The 23,489-nt window shown below is 35.2% G+C and overlaps 1 protein-coding gene and 1 pseudogene across 3 annotated transcripts; both read left to right on the top strand.

Annotated features, from left to right (window-relative positions):
- The first annotated feature begins 1,382 nt into the window (after positions 1-1,382).
- On the top strand, positions 1,383-21,779 carry LOC129942790 (neuroendocrine convertase 1-like). 3 transcript variants are annotated; one of them, XM_056051860.1, is made up of 8 exons: positions 1,383-1,700; positions 13,867-14,133; positions 14,185-14,325; positions 14,387-14,722; positions 14,788-15,000; positions 15,069-15,169; positions 21,094-21,302; positions 21,366-21,779. In XM_056051860.1, the coding sequence occupies exons 1-8, from the start codon at positions 1,524-1,526 to the stop codon at positions 21,746-21,748; spliced, it is 1,827 nt and encodes a 608-aa protein (XP_055907835.1). In that variant the 5' UTR covers positions 1,383-1,523; the 3' UTR covers positions 21,749-21,779. The 3 variants fall into 3 exon arrangements, with proteins under 3 accessions (XP_055907835.1, XP_055907836.1, XP_055907837.1); XM_056051861.1 differs by lacking the exon at positions 1,383-1,700 and having other exon boundaries at positions 13,771-14,133; positions 14,199-14,325; XM_056051862.1 differs by lacking the exon at positions 1,383-1,700 and having other exon boundaries at positions 14,038-14,126.
- LOC129941007 (protein disulfide-isomerase A3-like) lies at positions 16,820-20,209 on the top strand (annotated as a pseudogene).
- Positions 21,780-23,489: the final 1,710 nt, after the last annotated feature.

The raw sequence follows: 23,489 nt of genomic DNA, 5'->3' as shown, positions 1-23,489 counted from the left end.
GGTTAATGAGGGCAAAACAAAGTACATGCTGTCGTCTAGAAAGGACATACAACACCGACGTTTTGGACAAAACGTCACAATCGACAGACGTACCTTTGAGGTAGTCAAGGACTTTGTCTACCTAGGCTCCGCTGTAAACGCAGAAAACAACACCAGCGCTGAGATCAAACGCAGAATAACTCTTGCTAACCGCTGTTTCTTTGGACTAAGAAAGCAATTGAGTGGTAAAGTCTTCTCTCGAGGGACCAAAGTGTTGCTATATAAGACCCTTATCATCCCCGTCCTGCTATACGGTGCAGAAGCATGGACCATGACAAAAGCGGATGAAAGCACCTTGGGTCGCTTCGAGAGAAAAGTTCTTCGTGTGATCTACGGTCCCGTATGCATCGAAGGGGAGTGGAGGAGAAGATGGAACGACGAACTGTACGGGCTGTACAGCGACGTAGACTTAGCAAGAAGAGTAAAAGTCCAACGACTAAGATGGCTGGGTCACGTAGAGCGCATGGAAACCAATGCTCCGGCCCGGAAAGTCTTCGAATCCGCACCCACAGGACAGCGCAGTAGAGGAAGGCCGCGGATCAGGTGGCGCGCACAAGTGGAAGGTGACCTCACCCAACTTGGAGCGCGAAACTGGAGACATCTAGCTAGGGACCGAGCTAGATGGAGAAGTTTGTTGGGTGAGGCCCTAGTTCACACAGGACTGTAGCGCCACCTTAAGTAAGTAAGTAAGTAAGTAATTTACAATACTTTCAAGCTAGTAGTATCAGATACAAATTCAAAAATGGGAATATAATTAAAACGGATAACCAAAACTATAAAGTGATATCATCGAAAAAAATCAAAATTTATGGTTTCCGATGTACAGTGCTCCACCCACTTCTTACCAGTTCGATTCCTACCATTTCAGTATCATTTGAATAAATTAAATGCTAATTTCAAAAACCAGCTGTTGCGAAAAAAGGCAACTTTTGAAGTTATATTACTTTGATCTATTAATAAGTATAATAATCGTCTACCCTTCCTCTTTTATTTTTTTCTTGAACCAAGCTAATCTAAATTTCGAAAACAAATCCTCTGTCTACACGGTTCATCCAAATATTTGCAATTACATTATACCTCCTCAAATATCAACATAAGAACAGTATTTACACGGATTTTCATTATCCTATCTAACTATCTTTTATCTGCAATATACATAGATACGGCGGCGGCAGCGGTTGGTGTGATTACAATTTGTAATAATAAAAACAAAATACATACTTGCGCACATCGTCGTCATCCTCAACTACCATATAATGTAATGTTGGTCTTACTGTCCTTTATAAAAGTCTATTAAAGTGGGTGTCAGACATCAGACACAGAACGGTTGAGAATGTCTTCACTTCAAATAAAAAGAACATTCACTGGCTTATATTAATCAGTTTAGTTTGAATTAGACCTAGAAACGGTTATCGGTCATGGTCTTCTAGGAATAGATATTTTTGTATCCTTGTTTATTTTTTCCGTAAAAGTGAAACTTTAACATGTGTTTTCGAAATGTGGTCGTTTTTATGGTATCAATATTGTTGATCTCCTTAATTGATGGATTTAAATTAAATGCTCCGCTGGATAAATATTTCTTAGTTGCACTCAAGGATTATTCTAGTTTTGTGGATGCGTTGCAAGTTGCAAGACACAATCATTATAAATTCGTTAAAAAAGTATGTATTCAAGACGAACAATATTGAAAATTAAAAAGTATCTAAGTGTTTTTTGATCGTGGTCTTGTCGGATCATCTTAAATTAACAGATCATTTTATACAAAAGAAAGTTTAAAACCGAAGATGGTGGGAGATAAATAAAATTTTGTTTTTCATTTAAAAAAATAGTTTCGTCAAAATAAATAAGTTTAGTTTTGATTCAAAATAATATTTCTTAGATGAAATTAAATCTTGCACGAGTTTATAGATAGTTGAAAAAAAAACTGTTCAGTTGTTGAAAAATGCGCCAACTCTCTGAAAAATCCTTAGGAATTTTTTTAGCTACAAGTCTAAAGTCAGCTTAAACCGATTTATAAACAAATAATTGTGATTTTACAATATAATAAGTTAAAATCTTCTTAAACTTTGCAAAATCGAATTCGTTTTGTGGTTTTTTTAGTCCAAATTTGTGTAAATCTCACGCATTGTTCACCGAAATTAATGGAAACTGCTGGTCAATTCTCAACCTGTGAAATAATGAACTGATAAAAAAATATCATTTCAATTTTTAAAGGAATTTTTATTTTGTTTTTGTTTGTGAACTCTTTTCTCAAACACATTTGTAATTATAGTCTGTACTAAAAAGTACTAATTGATACAATCTCAGTTTTTTGTCGGTATTTAATTTACTTGTTTGAAAAGGAAAACTAAATAATATCAGGACAAAATCCATTCCGGTAATTTCAACGAGCCAAGATGCACTATTATCGTTTTTTTTTTAGAGTTCGGTTAATCGTTGTGTAAATCAGAAAACCGCACAGCTCTGAAGAAGATTGGATTTGTGAAATTTCCTGAAAATTATGAATTTCCAACAAATCAAATCAAATGGGGTGGCGCAACAGTCCGTTGTGAACCAGGGCTTAGTGACTTACAACTCTCAACCATTCCTGTGTGCGAGTAATGTTGTCAGGAATGGAGGGGACCTACAATTTTATGCCGAATCCGAACGGCTATTTTGAGAAAGCACTTTTTCATGACAAGAATTGAAGGATTTGTCAATTCCTCGCAAGAGGCAGTACCCGCGGAAATTAATTTTTTTAAATTAAGGAGGCACGGGCCGGGATTGAACCCAAGACCCCTTGCATGACAGTCCAACGCACAAACCATCATGCCACGTTTGGTAACGAAGGTCTTAAGTTAAGACAACGTTAAATGAAATAAAAGAAACTTTTAGATAACTGTGAGAAAGTATTTTTTTTGTAGATGTAACGGTATATTAAGATAACTGTTTAATCAATTTATCTCAACTAAAACTCTCATTTACTTAAATTTACAAGTTCCATTTTTGTATATCAACTTATCGGCGGCATACATTTTAAAACTGTTTGCTAATTAAACAACAGCAGTTTCTGATCTTCAAAAAGAACTATCTACTCTTAACACAAATTGCTTAAAACTGAAAATCTTCTAGTGCACTATCCTTTCGTACAGGAGAAACTTTCAGTGTAAAAACAATCGCAAAAAAAGCCCAAAAGTGCATCGTGATGTTGGCGAACACTCGTTTAATCTTCCGATTAATGCATAAAAAAAAACACGAGGCACACAATTAGCTGCTGTGCCCAACTAACATCTTTTTTTACATTGAACTCGTTAATGAATATAAGTTCCTTTCGAGTTTCTTATACTCTAGTATAATATTAGGCAGCGCAACTAGGGCCTAGTGACTTACAGTTACAACACTCAACCATTTCTGTATGAGAGTAATGGTGTCAGGGATGGAGGGGACCAACAGTTTTAAGCTGATTTCGAACGGCTTATTTGAAAATGCACTTCTTCATGACAAGAATTACCTTTGGAGGATTTGTCAATTCTTCGGAAGAGGCAGTAACCGAACCCAAGACCTCTGGAATGACACTCCAACGTACTTTTTTTTAATTCATTTTTATTAACTCAATCTTAAACTTATCTTAAAGCTTGACAAAAATTCATAAAACAAGCCTAATTAACCATAACTTACAACTGACTAATTGGTCCCATACGGACACTCTAAGTTAAACTGTAACACTTAATACTAATGCCTTTCGGCCCTAAGATCTATTTTACTTCAATTCAATTTTATTTATTTTTGTACTCATTAATATCAATATCCTTTTTTTATTTTTATTTAAAAACTACTTAAAATTAGGTTCTTAAATAAAACTTAAAGCCAACTTAAACTACCTATTCTACCTATAAACTATAAGACTAGAACAAGCACAGCAGAAAATCTAGTTATCTAACATTTGTTGGTTTTCATTTTGTATTTTCCTTTTTTTTTCTTATTCCATGTTTTTTTAACTATTTTTTTTTTTATTTTTTTTTGTGAAACCATGCCTATTCTACTTAAAACTAAACCCTTAAACTATAAAACAAGTATGTAAGCAAGCCAAGGCTTAAAACCCCATCCCGACTACCCAATATCAAGTGCTGATTGAAGCCACCAAAACTGGCTCTCCTTCAACGAGTTTTATCACGAAATTGTCAATTCTGTTGATTCGAGACCCGTTGTTTAGAACCTTGTTGGAATAGTAATGCACGTAAAAAGATTCGGCTGTTGGATATAAACTGGTACAGCGTGTTAAACACTGGCGCTCGAACACCCGAAACTTCTCCATCTGAGAAGGGGCAACGTTGAACCACACAGGACAACCATAAACGATCATCGGCCGTATGAGGACCATGTAGAAAATTACCTTCAATATAGGTTCAAGTCGACTGCTGTTAAACACCCGTTTCGTCAGAGCGAAGGCTACTCTGGCCCTGTTCAGAGCAGTATTTATATGTCTGCCGAAATATAAATACTAATCTAACCAGATACCGAGGTACTTTACTACACTTTTGCTCGCTAATGGCTGCCCGTGAAGATCAACGATGACCTCATGGACCTAGCCAACAGTGCAACGCATTAAAAGAGAATTATAAAAAGAGGCTGGGATGCGACCCACACGGATAACTTCCCATCCCGTCTGTCGATTTGTCTTGCTTAAAAGTTTGTCTATATGCACTCGTATCAATTTTTATCAAATTTGCGTACTATTTTTTGTAGATTTTATTTTTTATGCAAAAACGGACTGTTGGATTCTTTTACAAAAATTACTGCATATCGGAAACAATATTTTTTGTGAAATAAAAAAAGTTTAAAGACAATATTTTTAATTTTTGAAAAGCTATTTGAGTCGTATATGTAAATTTTTACCAAGTTTTAGTATGGTTTTTTTTTTAGAGTATCGTCAATTCGATTTTTTAAAAAATTTTAATAAATGTTGAAAACAATATTTCTTATAAGATAAAATTAGTTTGAAGCCAATATTTAAAATTTTTGAAGTGATATTTGAGTCGAAAATCATTTTTTACCAACTTTTGTCAATTTGTTTTCGGTTTTTATTTTTTTGTAAAAAAACTGTCAGTTCGATTTTTTTCAAACTTTAACTGAATGTTGACAATAATATTTTTTGAAAGACAAAAGTAAATTAAAGCCAATATCTCAAAGTTTTGAAAAGATATTTGAGTCGAAAATCAATTTTTACCAACTTTTATACATTTTTTTTAGGTTTTTTATTTTTCTCAATATTTTTCAAAATGTTGAAAACAGTATGTCTTATAAAATAAAATAAGATAGAAGCCCAAACTTTAAGTTTTTGAAAAGATATTTGAATCGATATTCAATTTTTACGAACTTTAAGTAATGTTTTTGTTTAGATTTTTATTTTTTATAAAAAAAACCGTCAATTAGATTTTTCTATCAGATGTCAAAAACATTATTCTTCGTTGCACAAAATTGTTTTAGAGATGAAATCGTATATTTCAGTCGTAAAATTTTAGAGGTGACAATTTTTTTTTTCAGTTTTATTGATTTATAAAAAAAAACGTTATATTGATTTTTTTTTTAAAAAATATACCTGTTTTGTATCACGTTACAATATATTATATAAAATTTAATTCAAGTTTCTAGCGTTTTTGGTTCGTAAGATATTTAGGGTTAACCAAAAATTTCACCTTTTTTTCAAACTGCTATGGTAAAAAAACCACCCACGCAATTTTCTTGAGAGACCTTTCTGCATCTTTCTGACTTATTATCTGTATAACAAAATTTATTTGAAGTCGATATCTTTTCTGGTTCTTGAGCTATGGAGGACGAAAAAAACGTCGAGAACGTACGGACTTACGGACGTACAAACGTAGGTACTTACACACGCACGCACAGACATCTTTCTAAAAATCTTTTATTTCGACTCTAGTGACCTTGAAACGTCGAGAAATGTCAAAATTTTCAATTTGACAAATCGGACCCATTACAATAACTTCCTATGAGAAGTTAAAAATAGTCATATCAATGTTCTACAGAGTACGGTTTTAGATCTTCTGTCCAAATGATGATTGCTCCACGACCGTTCCCGATGGTATTCCCTCGATAGTATAAAAAGTTTATAGAAATTCTTTTGTTGAACCCCTTATGTTCATATTCCAACTTTCACTTAAAATAGGCAAATTTCTCAGTACTGGAAGAAGTTATTTTTTACACACTGACACTGACTTTTCTAATCTTTTTGACTAACTTAGATACGGACTTATTTTATTTAAACTTAGAGCTTTTGCTTTTCCAAGATTTTTCTTAGCTTGGATCAAATCTTACCGTGAAAAAAGATCTTATGATGCAAAATCTACAAATTGTCATTCAGAAATTTGTTTGTTTATAAAACTGGGCAAAATTATTTTAATGTTGGGAACGGTCTTTTAAAAGGCCGTTTCTGAACCCAGTGGACAAATTGTGAGCCACGCCTGGCATCTTGAAATGAACCTCAAAAAAACTTGAACGAGTCCTAAATACTTAGCAGCACTTACATTACACTGGCACTGGTTTGAACTGAAAGCTATTAAGTCTCCTCGAAGCAATCATCACCCATGGACATTAACTTTGGGAAGGTTTAATTTATTTCGACTGTAGATAGCATTAAGCTTTCGAAGCATTTAATTCTACTCGCAGGTTTTGATTCCCCATTGGACAATGCTGCCATGATCAAAAAGAAAGGTAGTTTCTAATCCAACGAAGAAGATATTCATCACTTCCAAAAGCACGCATTTTTGATAAAAGTGCTTGGTGCAAACTTTATGAAATGCTTTTGAAATAGCAAGTGCAATAATCTTACTTTCTTCAAAGAGATGTGGGCTAAGATCGAATTTTCTGTCTGTATACACCCACATTAATTCTAACAGACCAGCTGTTTTGGCATTGAGTGAAACCCAAGTAAGTGAAGATTCCGATTCTGCTGAATTTTTTATTCATGGGTATTGCTTAGTGCCATTATTCTTCTCACACCATGGTCTCGCCATATATATTAGGAATGATGTTGCATATCAACTTTTACCAGAATACGGTCATTGTACCAATTCCCTTTTTAATTTCATGTTGTTAAAACTTTCTGTGAATAAGCACATCATTCACTTTATCGGAGCCCAAACCTGGACAGAGTTTCAACTTCTCAGGAATTTGATGCTCTGTCTGACTCCATACAAAGAATTGTCTCCCTGTATCCTCACACTGAAATCGTTATTACGGGCGATTTCAATGTTCACAATCCTTCGTGGCTTCGCCATTCGTGCCAGACAACGCCCGAAGGAATGTTTGCTGAGATTTTTGCTGAGTTTAACCATCTTACTCAGCTTATCAATGAGCCTACTCGTATATCAGACGTTAACGGCCGAGCAGAAAATACCCTTGACTTGTTTCTCACTTCTGATCCTGATAAGTACACAATCAGTGTATTGACGCCTCTAGGCACATCGGACCATAGTGTTATATCTGATAATTTCTCGTGTCAAACAAATCCAGTTAAAGAAAGAGCTCCAAAGAGAACCGTTTGGCAGTACGAGAAAGCCAACTGGGACGGTCTCAATAATTTCTTCAGGATCTTTAACTGGTCGCTATGCTTCCTCGGTAGCGACGTAGACTCCAGTGCAGATATGATTTCTATATGATTCATTTGGGAATGGAAACGTTTATCCAGAATAGGGTTAAAAGTATTAAACCCAAGGTTAAATCATGGTTCGATTCGAGCTGCAAGGAGGTTATCAAGGACAAAGTGGTGAGCTTCCAGTGTTTTAAAGCCAACCCAACTGAGGAAAACCGGAAAAAGTTTAAGCAAGCCAGGAAGGCCTGCAACGCCGTTATTCGAAGGACCAAATTTTTACATGACCAAAAATATATACAGCGAAAAATACTGCAATGTCCCAAAGGCAGTAAGAATTTTTCGTCATTTGTAAAAAACATGAGGAATTCTTCCTCTTCCTCGGTTCCTACGCTTGTTGTCAATGACACTCCTTTAGTTAGCTCTATTGACAAAGCCAACTTATTTGCAAGGCAGTTCGCCGAAAATTCCACCTTACCAGATAGTGGCGTGACTCCCCCAGTTCTTGAACGTGTAAATGATTCAATGGGACCAATCTTTTTTCGTACTCGAACTGTGGCGAGAGTTCTTAAAGATCTCAACATTCATAAGTCCGCTGGCCCAGATGGTATCCCCGCTATTATTCTGAAGAGGTGTTCTTCCACGCCAGCAAAACCACTGCGTAAGCTTTTCCATCTATCCTATTCTTCTGGGCTCGTTCCGAGTAGTTCAAAAACTGCATTTGTTCAGCTAATCCCAAAAAAGGCGATTTTTCTTCTTCTACGAATTACTGACCGATAGCACTAACGTCCCTTCTTTCTTAGGTCATGGATACGCTGATTAATTATCAGCTTAAGAAATATCTTGAGGAACGGAAGCTTCTTAATGACCGGCAGTACGGCTTTCGTAGCAATAGGTCCACTCTTTCATGGTTCATCTCACCGAACAGTGGAATAAATCTTTACATCGTTTTGGAGAAAGTAAGATTATTGCACTTGATATTTCAAAGGCATTTGATAAAGTTTGGCATCTTGCTCTCTTATCGAAAATGCGTGCTTTCGGTATCGACGAATCTCTTCTTCGTTGGATTAGAAATGTTCTTTCCAACCGTTCAATACAAGTTGTTTTGGACGGATTCAAGTCTGAAACTCATAAAATAAACGCTGGTGTGCCCCAGGGCTCCGTTTTGTCTACGACCTTCTTCCTCATATTTATAAATGATCTCCTGTCTGATACTTCTAATCCAATACATTGTTTCGCTGACGATAGCACTCTTAGCTTTTCATATTCGTTTCCAGACTTACAACCCTCCTCTTCGGAAGTGGAACTGCAACGGCAAAATATGATTAGCTCATTAAATTCCGACCTACACAGCATTGTACAATGGGGAATAAAAAATCGTGTGGAATTTAATGCTTCGAAAACGCCATGCTGTCGTGCATCGTTAAAGTGAGATAAACCGTCTTTGCCACTATCTATGAGTGTCACTTGCATCACAAAACGGAAAATCTTGACATCCTCGGAATGTGCATCAGCACCACCTTTTGTGGAGCGATCACATATGCGATGTTGCCAAAAATGCCGCAAAATGTCTAGGTTTTTTGAGATGTTGCAAGAAATTTTTCTCTCCGTCTGATCTGGCTACAATCTACAAAACCTATATACGTCCGAAACTTGAATAAAACTCTCATCTCTGGGCTGGTGCTCTAGTAACTTATTTAAACCTCTTGGATAGTATTCAAAAAAAGAGCTTTTAAAATGATTGGTGACATTAACATCATCAACTCGTTTACATAACTCGAACATCGACGCAAGGTTTCTTGCCTCACCCTTTTTTACCGTTATTTTAACGGACTATGCTCTAGTGAAATAGCCAGTTGCATTCCTCCCCTTAAACAATTTAACCGTAATACCCGCGCTTCTAGGAATGCCCATCAGTTTACCCTTCAGCCCAACTTCAGCCGTACTATGAAGTACAGAGATTCTTTTTTTAACCGTACTACGCGAATGTGAAACGCCTTGCCACGCTCTATCTTTCGCTGTCATTGCAATGTTCAGAAATTTAAAACCAATGTACACCGACACCTCCTATCCAACCCTTCCCTCTTTTCCTAATGCTCACACTGTGTCTTAAGGTATAAAAACCATTTTAGTGTTTGCTAATTATAAAAAAAAAATACCCTTTTTCTATCTGGCGAAAACTCATTTTTCTGAACAGACTATTCTTTTTTTCATATTTTCATAGATTAACTATTTAAGAATATGTCAACGAGAGGATTTTCCCAAATTCAAATTATTTTCGGAGAAACAAGTATTTTGCTGAGCAGCCATCCAAATCGGTTGGGCTGCAACTAATCGAACAAAAGATATAATGGGGTACTTTAAACGCGTTTTTCTCAGAACTGTCTTTTTGAATCTGATACCCACGATTTCTCAGGTTCTGCCGAACCGATTTACTTGAAATTTTAAGAGAGTCTTCTTTAGGGACTTGTCTATGTCCGGAACTACAGCCATCCCCAAATTTTCATTTTTACTATTTTTAACAAATCGAAGAATGTTCAAAAGAGTGGTAATTTTTTTTAGGCAGTCGCCATTTTGTAAAAAAAGGAGGCTGGGATGCGACCCACACTGATAACTTCCCATCGCGTCTGTCGATTTGTCTTGCTTCAAAGTTTGTCTATATGTAAACGTATCAATTTTAACAAATTTGTGTAGGTACTATTTTTTGTAGATTTTGTTTTTTATGAAAAAACGGACTGTTGGATTTTTATATAAAAATCACTGAATATCGAAAACAATATTTTCTGTAAAATAAAATAATTTTGTAGACAGAATTTTTTTTTTATACAAAAACTATCAATTCGAATTTTTTCAAAATTTTACTTAATGTTAACAACAATATTTTTTGAAAGATAAAAGTAGTTAAAAGCCAATATCTACAATTTTTGAAAAGACATTTGAGTCGAAAATCAATTTTTACCAACTTTTGTTAATTTTTTTCGGTTTTTAATTTTTTGTAAAAAAAACTGTCATTTCGATTTTTTTCAAAATTGTATCGAATGTTGCAAACAATATTTCTTATAAGATAAAATTAGTTTAAAGCCAATATTTCAAAGTTTTGAAAAGATATTTGAGTCGAAAATCAATTTTTACCAACTTTTGTTAATTTTTTTCGGTTTTTAATTTTTTGTGAAAAAAACTGTCAATTCGATTTTGTTCAAAATTTTACTGAATGTTGATAACAAAGTGTTTTGAAAGATGAAAGTAAATTAAAGCCAATATCTCAAAGTTTCGAAAAGTTATTTGAGTAGAAAATGAATTTTTACCAACTTTTATACATTTTTTTAAGGTTTTTATTTTTTGTAAAAACACTGTCAATTCGATTTTTCTCAATATTTTTCAGAATGTTGAAAACAATATTTTTTATTAGATAAAATAAGTTTGAAGCCTAAATTTCAAGTTTTTAAAAAGATATTTGAATCGATATTCAATTTTTACCAACTTCGAGTAATGCTTTTTTAGATTTTTATTTGTTATAAAAAAAACTGTCAATTCGATTTTTCTCAAAATTTTATCAGATGTCAAAAACATTATTCTTCGTTGCAAAAAATTGTTTTGGAGATGAAATCATATTTTAGTCGTTAAATTTTGGAGGTGACAAATTTTTTTTTCAGTTTTTTTGATTTATAAAAAAACCGTTAGATAGATTTGTTTCAAAAAATATACTTCTTTGATATCACGTTACAGTTTGTTATATAAAATTTAATTCAAGTCTCAAGCGTTTTTGGTTCGTAAGATATTTGGGGTTAACCAAAATTTGCACCTTTTTTTCAAACTGCTATGGTAAAAAAACCATCTCAATTTTCTTGAAAGCCCATTCTGCCTTATTATCTGTATAACAAAATTTATTTGAAATCGATATCTCTTCTGGTTCTTCAGCTATGGAGGACGAAAATACGTCGCGAACACAGACATCTTTTATTTCGACTCTAGGGACTTTAAAACGTCGAGAAATGTCAAAATTTTCAATTTGACAAATCGCACCCATTACAATAACTTCCTATGGGAAGTTAATAAAATTAATAATAGAAAAGCGCCACAACATTATATTTAAATGTTTCTCTGCTTTTTGTGAACAGCTGAAAGTTGTTTTTCTTTTTTGACAGCTATCTAACTCGTTAAACAAGGTATCTAAAAATCCACTTATCCAAGATACCCTATCCAACGCGAGATTAAACGCAGCCAATCACACAATTGAAATGTCAATAATGACATAAGACCAAGTGTCTCCTATTTGTACCAGCAATGTATGAATTGATGTGTTTGGAGCGTAATATTCTTATCGAACTTATCTAATTTTCTAAGAAACATAATCTCTTGCAAATCCAACACTGACAAATGTTCAACGAATTGAATAATACAAACAATGGCGCAAAATTTTACTTATTTAAATTTTATTTATTATGCTAAAAAGGTGATTTAGATAATTTTAAACGTTTTTAACATCTTACTATCTCTTAACAATATGTCATCTGTATAATTATTCCAGTCCAGTCAATAGTTGGGAATTCCAATTAATAGGTCCGTTTAAGCGTAGTTGCTTTGTTTATTTTCACGAACTGTCACTTTTTTGACATGTTTGAAAGCTCGTTTCTTAATAAAAGGCAATTAACAATCTACTGTGTAAAATTTTGGATGGCCTTAGTAAATTGCTTAATATTTAACAAATTGCTAACAAGTAAAATTTTAAGCCCTTTACAATTGGTCGTTTAAAATTTTGCGCTAAGAGATTCAAATGGAGACAAAAATATAGCTAAAGCATTAGTTGTCATTGCCACTAAGTTCACGAAAGTATTTCAGAAGCACTCAATAACGATAAAGGGCGTATTAAACGAACCCAAACATTTAAAAGTTGCCGTCGCCTCCATTATGGCTGAAACACAAACACGCTTCGGCTTCGCCTGACGTTTAAGAGTTCAGCCATAGGAATTCAATGCATGCTGCCACAACGAAGCTTTGACCTCACGTTTCGTTGAACTTGATTGAAATCAAGCATGTCCTCATTAAAATCAAGCATTTGAGGTTAGGGAGCAATTGTAACGCTCTCAGAGGAATGACAATGTTCCAAAATGTATTGAAAACTATTCAGCTATACATTGAAAACCTATTTACCATTGAAAAACCAAATTAAAAATTATTTGTATTTTTTTAGTAAAACTAATTCTTAAACTTCATTTTAATACCAATATTATACTCGTAAATATGACACTCTTATATTCACTTTTGAACCCCGAATCAAAATGTTCAATGATGAAAACCAATGATAGTTATAATAACTTGCCCTTAACTTTTATTTAAAAATTAATCGATTGTATTAAATTCCAAGCGTTTTCCTTTAAGAACAGAAACAAATTGAAGAAAGGGGCCCTTCTATTGTCTACAAACTGTTTAATCATAACCTTTATACCCTTAAGATTAAAGAAGCAATAATTAGAGAACTATTTTATACCACCGCCAATACCAAAATCATTGTTTTCCCCTCATTTAAATTCTCAAGAATGTAATAGCATTATTATTGATTTTTTGTTTTCAAATAGGATAACTTCTGAAAATCTTCGATAACCCTTAAATTCTTAGATACCCATTCCCATGGACTTCTGCACACAAAAACGATACTAAAATAATGCTCTATAATTGCCATCCGGTCCAGATCCATTGACCCTTAACATTCCATCAGTTCGGAGTATAGAGAATGCCTCCAGACGAACTCAGATCCAGCCATAACACAACAAGTTGCGTCTGGTTTCGTCCCCACGCCATCACAGATTAGATAAAATAATATAAATAATGTTCTCCTTGGTGATTGATTAGGATTATCGATGTTATTTTCGTATGTTTATGGTTTGCCAAGAAGTCGATAAGTCCCACAATTTTGATCTACCCACAGCCTTAAATAAGGGTCTAATTATTATATATCAACCATAGCCTACTGTTTTATTTTGTTTTGCGGTTAAATGCGTCATTAAACTTTTTGTTTATTTATCACTTGAATTGTTTTCGATTATTTTTAGTTCCAGTTAAAAGGCAGTAAATTGTGTTTATTTATCTACGAGCAAACATTGTTGACAGTGACATCTGTCGGTAGTGTAGTTTACATTGGAAAGGGATAAAGGCGGATAATAAAATACATACGTACCACTCAAACGGAATAATGGAATGAATCAATTTGGTTTGGTGATTCTAATACGTTCTTTGCTTTTCAGATCGACGGTTTTCAAAATATATTTCTCTTCGAAAAGCTTCCTGAATGGAAAATTGGATACGGCAACAAACGGTCTGGTCACAAGCCCCTTCAGGAAGATAGCCGAGTTTTATGGGCCTCGCAACAGAAAATTCTTCAACGTGATAAGAGGGATCTGATAAACTACGACGAGGACGACTACAATGAGATCGAAGACCACAATTCAAACTATAAACAAACCCATCAACCGACTTTTAATGACGAACTTTGGGAACATCAATGGTATATGGTATAATAAAGCTAATTTTGAACAGTTTAAATATTTGTTTTTGAAAAACAGTCTACAAATTCTAGTTTGCCAAAAGCCCTAAATTTAAATGTCTTACCGGTTTATGCTAAGGGTATCACTGGGAGGAACGTTCGAGTGGCAGTTCTGGACGATGGAATCGAGTATGACCATGAGGACCTTATACAGAATTATGTAAGATTAAAGCTTTATTATACATCATCGAATATAGATTTTGTGGGGTTTACTGTTGTAGGATCCTCAAATAAGTTGGAATTATAACGAAGACAATGCTGATCCTTATCCAAAGCCTGACGATGACGACAGTTCTCATGGGACAAGATGTGCTGGTGAAATAGCCATGATGGCTAATAACAAGAAATGTGGAGTTGGAATAGCCTTTAATAGTCGTATTGGATGTATAAAAATGCTCGGAGGCTTGGTGTACGATTTATTAGAGGGTTCTTCTTTGGGATTTGGTTTGGATAAAGTCGATATCTATAGTTCGTCGTGGGGTCCAATGGATAATGGCCAAACGATGGAAGCACCAGGAATATTTGCTAAAGAAGCTCTAGAAAGAGGTGTTGCATTGGTAATAGAATTAAGTCAAACGTGTTTCATTTTTATTAATAGGACGATTATTATTTCTGCAAAAAGGGACGAAGAGGACTTGGAAGTATTTATGTTTGGGCTTCAGGAAATGGACGAAAAAAAGGTGATAATTGCAATTGTGATGGCTATGCAGCAAGCATATATACAATAACAGTTGGTAGTGCTGACGATAAGGGTCGTGGTGCTTGGTATAGTGAAAAGTGTGCTTCGGTTATGACGGTAACATATTCTTCGGGAAATGATTCAGACCAAATGATTGTAGGTTTAATCTTTCGAAAGGTTGAATTTTTATAAATCGTTTGTTTTGTAAACTTATCGACTTACAGACAACAACGGATGTCGGGAATTCATGTACGGTGCAACATACTGGCACATCTGCATCAGCTCCTTTGGCTGCTGGTATTATTGCCTTGGGATTAGAAGCAAAGTAAGTTAGAAGATTTTAATCAATTTTCGTTCACTATCTCACAATCTTTAATTATTTTCCAAAAATAGAAGACTTTGCATTTGATTTTTGTACTGCATTCCTTCCTATTGATGGGTGTTCCTAAATTTCAGTGAGTGACTAAGGCAATCAAACTTTTCATCAGTTAGCGAAAGCTCTTCCCTTTTTATCAATGATCTTACCAAAGAACAATATTGCCTTCGTTTTTCCTGAACTATAAGTATGTTGCTTTATTGCATTGAGTTACTTTGCCTTGAGTTGTCGTTGGTCAGTGAACATCTTTTTCATACGATGATTCCTTATTAGCTTCTTTATTGAAATTATGGATAGTTCCCTGTTAATCTCGAAGGAGGACAAGCTTAAAAGATGGAAGAAACATTTTGCTTTGGTTGTATTTCACTGCAACGTGCAACTGACATCTTCTGCGTTTCCCGTTTCAACAAATCCCCGAATACGAACCACAGCCCCCAGTAAAGAAGCGTTCAAGGCACTCAAAAAGTATCTAAGCGTAAGAACTAGAGGCCAGTATCGCAGAACTGTTTCAAGCAGCGCCAAGTTCATCAGGCAAATTGTTGTAACTGCTCATAGAAGCAATATGAGTCTCTGAACGTTTCTCCAAAGGGTGGAAAAAGGAAACCTGATCAAGAACATTTTTGCCGTAATTTTGTTTCGCCTACAGTCATCAAAATAGTACTGAAGATTATCTTAAAACGTGTGAACACCTCGAAGCAAAACTTGACGCTGAACAAGCAGGATTCCTTGCTGGATCCTCCAGAATTGATCACATCAACCTCTGGAGGATCGTCAAAGAACATTGCCTGGAATATCGATCATCACTTCACCTTTTGTTCATCGACTTTAAGAAGGCTTTCGACAACGTCAAGAGGAAGTTTATCTGGCTTTCTTTTCGAAGAAGGGTATCCCGGATAAGATCATCTCTATTACCAAGGTGACTTATGAACTAATGAAGGGTCTAAATGTAATGTCTTACATGGATGTAGGTTGTCGGAGGAGTTTGAAGTCTAAAGTTGGGTCAGACAGTGGCACCAATTCGTTTTTTATTGGCGAAGGGCGTGCAGGTTTGACATGAAGCGGAGAAATAAAACGGGCGCTTACCTAAAACATCTTGATTATGTAGAATATGTATGCTTGCTATCGCACAGGAAAATATATCTCCATGAAATCGTAATGAGTGTGGAGACGGAAGCTGAAATCGTGGGGCTAAAAATCAACATGGGGAAAACTAATATGCTTAGCCCCCGGACCTCCCACTAATCATCTCTGGTAAACATCGCGTACCAACCAGTAGAAAATGTAGAGTTTTAAGTATCTTGGAAACATTGTCTCTACCGAAGATACAACCGAACAAGACATCGGTAGCCTTATCCAAGAATCTAAGGCTGCGTTCGGCTGTTCGGTTGTCCAAAATCTGCATTTCCTCTTAGTAACAGGAAAGTGCAGACCTTCATTAACCCATTGACACTATACGAAGTCGAAGTGGATGAAGTTTCCTGCTCCTCAGCTAAAGTGCCACAAGAGCGTTCGTTGAAAGAAAATAACACAATTGATTTGTGTTTCAGCGGTTTAGTTTACTTTCAAAAAATATTATTCAAATTGTAATCTTAACAAAAAATGTCCCTGAAATTAACCGTCGTTGTGGCACTCCTTTGTGTTTTTGCATCGGTAAACAGCGCTGAAGAAGATGTTCTAGAACTTACTGATGACACCTTTGATTCAAAATTGGCACAACACGAAACAACGTTGGTCATGTTCTATGCACCATGGTGTGGCCACAGTAAAAGACTGAAACCCTAATATGCCAAAGCTGCTGAGCTTCTTCGTGCTAAAGTCGATTGTACCGAAAATGTGGAAAGGAATCTTGTAATAAGTTCTCGGTCAGTGGATATCCAACTCTGAAGATACTTCGCAATGGAGAAGGTTCTCAAAACTATAATGGTCCACGTGAAGCAGCTGGTATTGCTAAGTTCATGCTAACACAAGTTGGCCCAGCATCAAAGGAAATCATTAGCGTTGAAGAATTCGACAAATTGTTGGCCGCAAAGTAAGCCGCGATATATGGTTTCTTCGAAACAGACTTAAAGGTGAAGAACGTTTTCACTAAATTTGCTGACAAAATGAGGGAGAAGTACCGTTTTAGACATTCCAGTGCTGAGACTGTTCTAGAGAAACAAAGGGAAACTGATGCCATCATTTTATTCCGTGCACTACACTTGGCAAACAAATTTGAACCATCTTCTGTTAAATTTGATGGATCTTCTGAATTGGACCTAACAAACTTTATCAAAGCTTACTTGAACGGTTTGGTTGGCCACAAGATTCAAGATGTTGCCAGTGACTTCAAGAACTCCATTATCACTATCTACTATTCTGTCGACTATGCCAAGAACCCCAAGGTAACCAACTACTGGAGGAATCGTGTTCTCAAGGTTGCCAAGTAGTATGTTGGACAGGATAAATTCCAACACGAATTGAACGTGTTGTAAAATTAACAAACCCGAATTATATAATAATATTACTTTATTACTTATGTTGGCGGTAAAATGATCCGCAAATTAAACAAAACAAAACACAAGAAAACAAAGCGATATTATTTAAAATAACAATGGGTAGGTAGCCGGCGCGCACGAGTGGATACCTACTTATTGAAAACAATTGACAAATGTCAAATTCCAAAAAGGTTGGTTTGTTAATTTAACAACCGACAGCAAAAACAGTGCTGTCACCCAGTAGCTCAGTTTGGGGGTGGGTTTGGAAAAGGTGGATTTTATTAATCGAACTCGATTAATAAAATCGAAATTAATTATTTAATTAATAAAAGGCACTACACAGGGGCGTAGCAAAAAAAAATGATGAAAATGGGCGCCAGGAAGTATTATGGTACTTACCATCACCAATCAAGATAAATAATTAAAAAAAAAGCGAAAATTTACTTCCCAAAAAAAATAAAAAAACTTCAAGATTAATTCTTCACCTAGAAAGGTTAAGATATTTTATTTTGTATCTGGGAAACCTTTATTAATATAGGGATAAAACCCAGAATTTTTTCAAAAAAATTTGTACAATTTAAAATTAAAGAACAGAAGAAAAAAAAAGAACAATTGGTTGTGTACAAAGGACACAAAGAAAAGGTCACCTTGGGAACAAAAGAACAAACGTCGCGAGTCCCGCAATCTCGGGAGACAAAGAAATCGACCGAAAGTCTATGGGTCTAAATGTTGGCTCTTTATAGCCAACCACAAATCAACAATAAAGGTAGAAAAAAACACAAAACTCACTCAACAAAAAAATACTTAGCTTTCTGTATTAAACAAAATCGATCCTGCCTCTTGTTTTCCTCTCTTCTCAATCACGCCTTCCTCACAAATTTTATGTCTGTTTTTTTTTTTTTTTTTTTAATTTTTAATTTTAATTTGGTTATTTTCCAACACGACTTTTTCTTCTTTTATTTTTGTCTTCTCAAACATTTTTTCACTACTTCTTATCTTTTGCAACCTCACTCTCTTAGCTTCTATCAAAAAAGTGCCATATTCATGGCGAACTTTCCTCATCCAATAGCCACGACAAGTTTGCCATCCTACTCTGACCTTTTGTTATGATCTGGTTTTCTCTTTCGGTCTAACTGCGACACCCGGCTTTTTCGCTGGGGTGCATGCCGATTCAAAAACCAGTCAAACCTTTGTGGTCTCTTTCACATTGGTGATTTGAACACCAACCTTGGCTTAATGAACGAGTTCAGTTCAATTGGTCTAAAAAGTAAACGAAAAATTTTTGAAAGTTCACGAATAAAATTCCCCAGCCCAAACCGGCCCAGTTTAATAACTTGAGGAAAGTGTTTTCAACCAAGATTAAGAGGCAGAGTCCGATAGTTTGAAATTTAGACTATAAACCCTTAGACTTTCGAGCAGACAATTTTAGGGAAAGGGAAAAACACATCGCAAGGTGACCTTACTTAGTATTCCGACACTTTACGTTGGGCATTAAGCCATACTAATTTTAGGTTGGTGTGCCAATTATACAAAGGATGCACACTTTGGTTTTTTTCCTTGTGTGAACCACCTGTCACCTACTCAATAGGCCGTAACCGTGACTCATCCGTCACACAATTGTGTATTTTGTGACCGCCCGTCACAAATTTCTAAGTGAATATGTGGACCCTCTGTCACACAACCGCATTAAAATTGAAAAGTATTTTGTTTGCTTTTCCAAAATACAATAAGAGCAGGTCACTGACTGATGGAGAGCAGGATTCTACTGAACTCTTAAAATATTTTGGAGCCGCAACGACGGAAGGAAGGTTAAAAAAAAGGAAAAAGGATATGAGATAGGCTAGTGAAACTTGTTGTGGTAAATTTTACCGCAACAAACGAGATAAGCTAGTGTTTTTGGCTCGTGACGAAAAGGGCTTGAAATACACCATGAAGGATGAGTTATCTATTAAAAACTTGCAAACGTTTGCCCGAAAATCGATTGACGGAGAGTTGGAACCCTACATTAAGTCAGAGCCAATCCCAGAGAGCAATGATGCCCCAGTTAAGGTTGCCGTAGCAAATAACTTTGACGAACTCGTTATCAATAACAACAAAGGTACAGTCATTGAGTTCTATGTACAATGGTGTGGCCACTGCAAGAAGCTCACTGCCCCCCATCTACGAAGAACTTGCCGATAAACTGCACGGCGAAGAAGTCGCCATTGTAAAGATGGATGCCTCTGCTAACGATGTCCCACCAACATTCAATGTCCGTGGTTTTCCAACTCTGTTCTGGCTGCCCAAAGACGCCAAAGACAAACCAGTTTCATACAATGAAGGCCGAGAAGTCAATGACTTCATTAAATACATTGCCAAGCACGCCATCACAGAATTGAAAGCCTACGATGATTGTAGCCTACGTGGTAGACTAATGTCTTTCCGTTTTGTAAAAATCTGCGCTATTCTTTTCATCGATGGCTGTGGAAGTAGGTTCATAGAAGAAGCCTTATTATACAGATTATTTGAGAATTAGGAAAGAAAAAAAAAAGTGTTTAAAAGGAGCTGTGAATGCACATTGGATATAAATTCTTGAGTATAGCAATGACTGGGAAAGACAGAGTATGGAAAGGCTAAAGGACAAATTTCTGTACTTGAAAGTACGGCCAAAGATGAATACACTGATTAACATTCCTAGAAACAAGAGTATTACGGATGAACTGTTTAAGACGAGTTCTGCAACTGGCTATTTCTCTAGAGCATAGACCATTATAATAACGGTAAAAAAGGTAGAGACAAGAAACTTTACGACAATGTTCAAGCAACGTAAGGGAACCAACGATGATTTCAACACTAATCATATTTAAATGCTCTACGTACAATACTATCCAGAGGTGGGAGTTATACTGAAGCTTTAAACGTAAATAACATCCAGATCGGATCTTGAATCCCATTAGGTAACCCAAGCATCTTGCGCCATTTTTGGTGACATCGCGTATATGGTCATTCCACAAGCACGTTTCGTCAGGGAGTTAAAGAACAATGTTTCTATGGCAACTTCTTGAACAAATTTGATTTTTAATTCGGATGTTCTTGTAGAATTCACAAACCAAATTTCTGAAATTTTAGGGTTGATATTACGGTCTCTTTAGAACGTTCTGGTAGTTCAATTACCATACATCTTCTTCTGGTGTAGATGTATACAGAAGTTTAGAGGTTATTTTTTAAGCGTGTTTAATTAAAGTCTCCAATATTTTATTATTTTAGGCCTGAATACAATGTTTATAGATTTTTTTTAAAAAAGACAAACTTTAGGTACAAATACCTATTTTTCTTATTAACTTCTTTTGTGACATAATTTCAAGGCATTACATTTCTTCGTGTTCGTGGTGACTTACGTTTTTGGTTTTACTTTTTCAGCCCAAACCTATCTTGGCGTGATGTTCAGCACATCATAGTTCGATCAGCCACACGGGAACCCCTAACCAAAGGAGACGATTGGCAAAAAAATGGAGCTGGCCTTATGTACAGCACAAAACTTGGTTTTGGTCTAATGGACGCCGATGCTTTTGTCAATTTAGCCCAAAGATGGAGAACGGTACCAAAGCAAAAAATAGCCAAAGTAAATGGTAAGAACTGACATACCAAAATATATAATCGAATAATACAAACGAACACTTTTCTTTAAACAGGTTCATTAATTGAAAACCCAGCGGACGCCCTTTCAAATACCAAACGTATCATCTTCGCCTACACTGCCAAGACAATACGACACCTGGAACACGTTCAAGTTATTTTCACAGCTACTTGTCAATGCCGTGGTGCATTAGAAATGTATCTGTCATCACCATCAGGAACTCAAACAACTATTCTCGATAGAAGACCTCGTGACTTCTATGCTGATAACTGCTTTGATAGTTGGCCATTTATGTCGGTGGCAACATGGTCGGAGAATCCATACGGTCAATGGCAGTTAGAAATTCGCGATAGCTCATCAATGGGCAATAACATCCGAAGTATTGGCCCGGTACAGTTAGTTTTATACGGAACCACGCATGCACCATCAACAACTTAACTTCTTATTTATTTTCTAAACTAATAAAAACTCGCACAAATTATGAATAAATTAAAATTTATTATAATTAAAGTGAATATACTTATTGGAAAATGGGAATGAAAAAATAAGAACAACAAAAACTAAGCCGCACCTCATCCTCCTGTCAAAATGTTATGATGAATGGTGTTTATACGTAGCTTCCATTTGCACAGAAGTTCACTGAAGTGCAGTGCAATATGAGTGTTAAGTATGTTCATAGAATTTATAATTAGCATTGTGTAGGGTCGACTTAGGTACTATGGAAATTCGTATCTTTTGCAAAGAACACAATAAATAAAAACGAGCATGAAGAAAGCAAATAATAAAATCTGAATGACCGAAGCCGGAATACGGAAGCAGTTACATTGATATTTTGCAAGTTTAGTTTGTGCTAGAAATAATTACATACATAAAATTAGTTGAACTTAAAATGATTTATTGTAATTGACTTACATTTTTATTTCCCAATTTAGAGATTTATATCTTGTTTTTTGATCAACCGAAAAATAACTTATTACATTTAGGATAGGATTTAAATCGCAAATCCCGATCCGAAAAGGGATTTCTACGTTAACTTATCACCGTAATAAAGTGACTACTCTTATAAGATGGCCTTAGGTCTTTTCGCCCAAAACAATAACGCCGGAATCCTAAAAAATCGTATAGCCCAAAAAAAATAGCAGACGCCAAATTATATATTAATAATAAATGCCCAAAATGTTAGTTGTAATTTAACGTGCGTGTGTACGTATTTACGTTCGTACGTTCGTACGTACGAGCGTACGTACGTTCGCGACGTTTTTTTCGTCGTCCATAGCTCAAGAACCAGAAGAGATATCGACTCCAAATAAATGTTATTATACAGACAAAAATGCAGAAAAATGCATAAAGGGCTCTCAAGAAAATTGCGTTGTTGGTTTTTGTTACCATAGAAGTTTTGAAAAAAGGTGAACATTTTGGTTAACCCTAAATATGTATCTCACGAACCTATGACGCTAGAGACTGGAATTAAATTATATATTATATTTTGTGATACCAAACCAATATATTTTTGGGAAAAAATCCAATTAACAGTTTTTTTATAAATAAAAAAAAAATTGTCACCTCGAAAATCTTATAAATAAAAAATGATTTTATCTCCAAAACAATTTTGTGCAATGAAAACTAAAGTTTTCAATACCTAATGCCATTACGGGTAAAATCGAATTAACAGTTTTTTTAATAAAAAATAAAAACCTTAAAAATAATATTACTAATATTACTCAAAGTTGGTAAAAAAAGATTTTAGATTCAAATATATTTTCAAACATTTTATTATTAACTTATTTTATCTTATAAGAAATATTGTTTTCAACATTCTGACAATTGTTGTAAAAATCGAATTGACAATTCTTAAACAATAAAAACCTAAAAAAAATTAATAAAAGTAAATAAAAAAAGTTGTCTGTTTCCTGCAGCGCTATTAGGCTGAAGGAATAAAACAGCTGGTTATCAAAACCTTATGGTCACAGCAACACAACGAAATTGATTCCCTCCGATATTATCTCGGTAGACACTAACTACTGCACTCCTACTTTGAGCCTTAGTAAGGGTTCGTGTCGATAGGTTTCGACACAACCATCTTTACTGACGGCTCAAAGATGGAGTGCGGAGTTGGTTCTGGGATCTTTTCTGAGTCCCTAAATGTAGCCAAATCCTTTAGGCTTCCTGACTTTGCTAG

Source organism: Eupeodes corollae, chromosome 1 (assembly GCF_945859685.1).
Source record: "Eupeodes corollae chromosome 1, idEupCoro1.1, whole genome shotgun sequence".
NCBI lineage: Eukaryota > Metazoa > Arthropoda > Insecta > Diptera > Syrphidae > Eupeodes > Eupeodes corollae.
This window is presented reverse-complemented; position numbering and strand designations above follow the sequence as displayed.

Coding starts and splice junctions, on each gene's coding strand:
- LOC129942790 (XM_056051860.1), top strand. CDS start 1,524: ATGTGTTTTCGAAATGTGGTCGTTTTTATGGTATCAATATTGTTGATC. Junction 15,170..21,093: donor GCCTTGGGATTAGAAGCAAA/GTAAGTTAGAAG, acceptor TTACTTTTTCAG/CCCAAACCTATCTTGGCGTG. Junction 21,303..21,365: donor AAAAATAGCCAAAGTAAATG/GTAAGAACTGAC, acceptor TTCTTTAAACAG/GTTCATTAATTGAAAACCCA.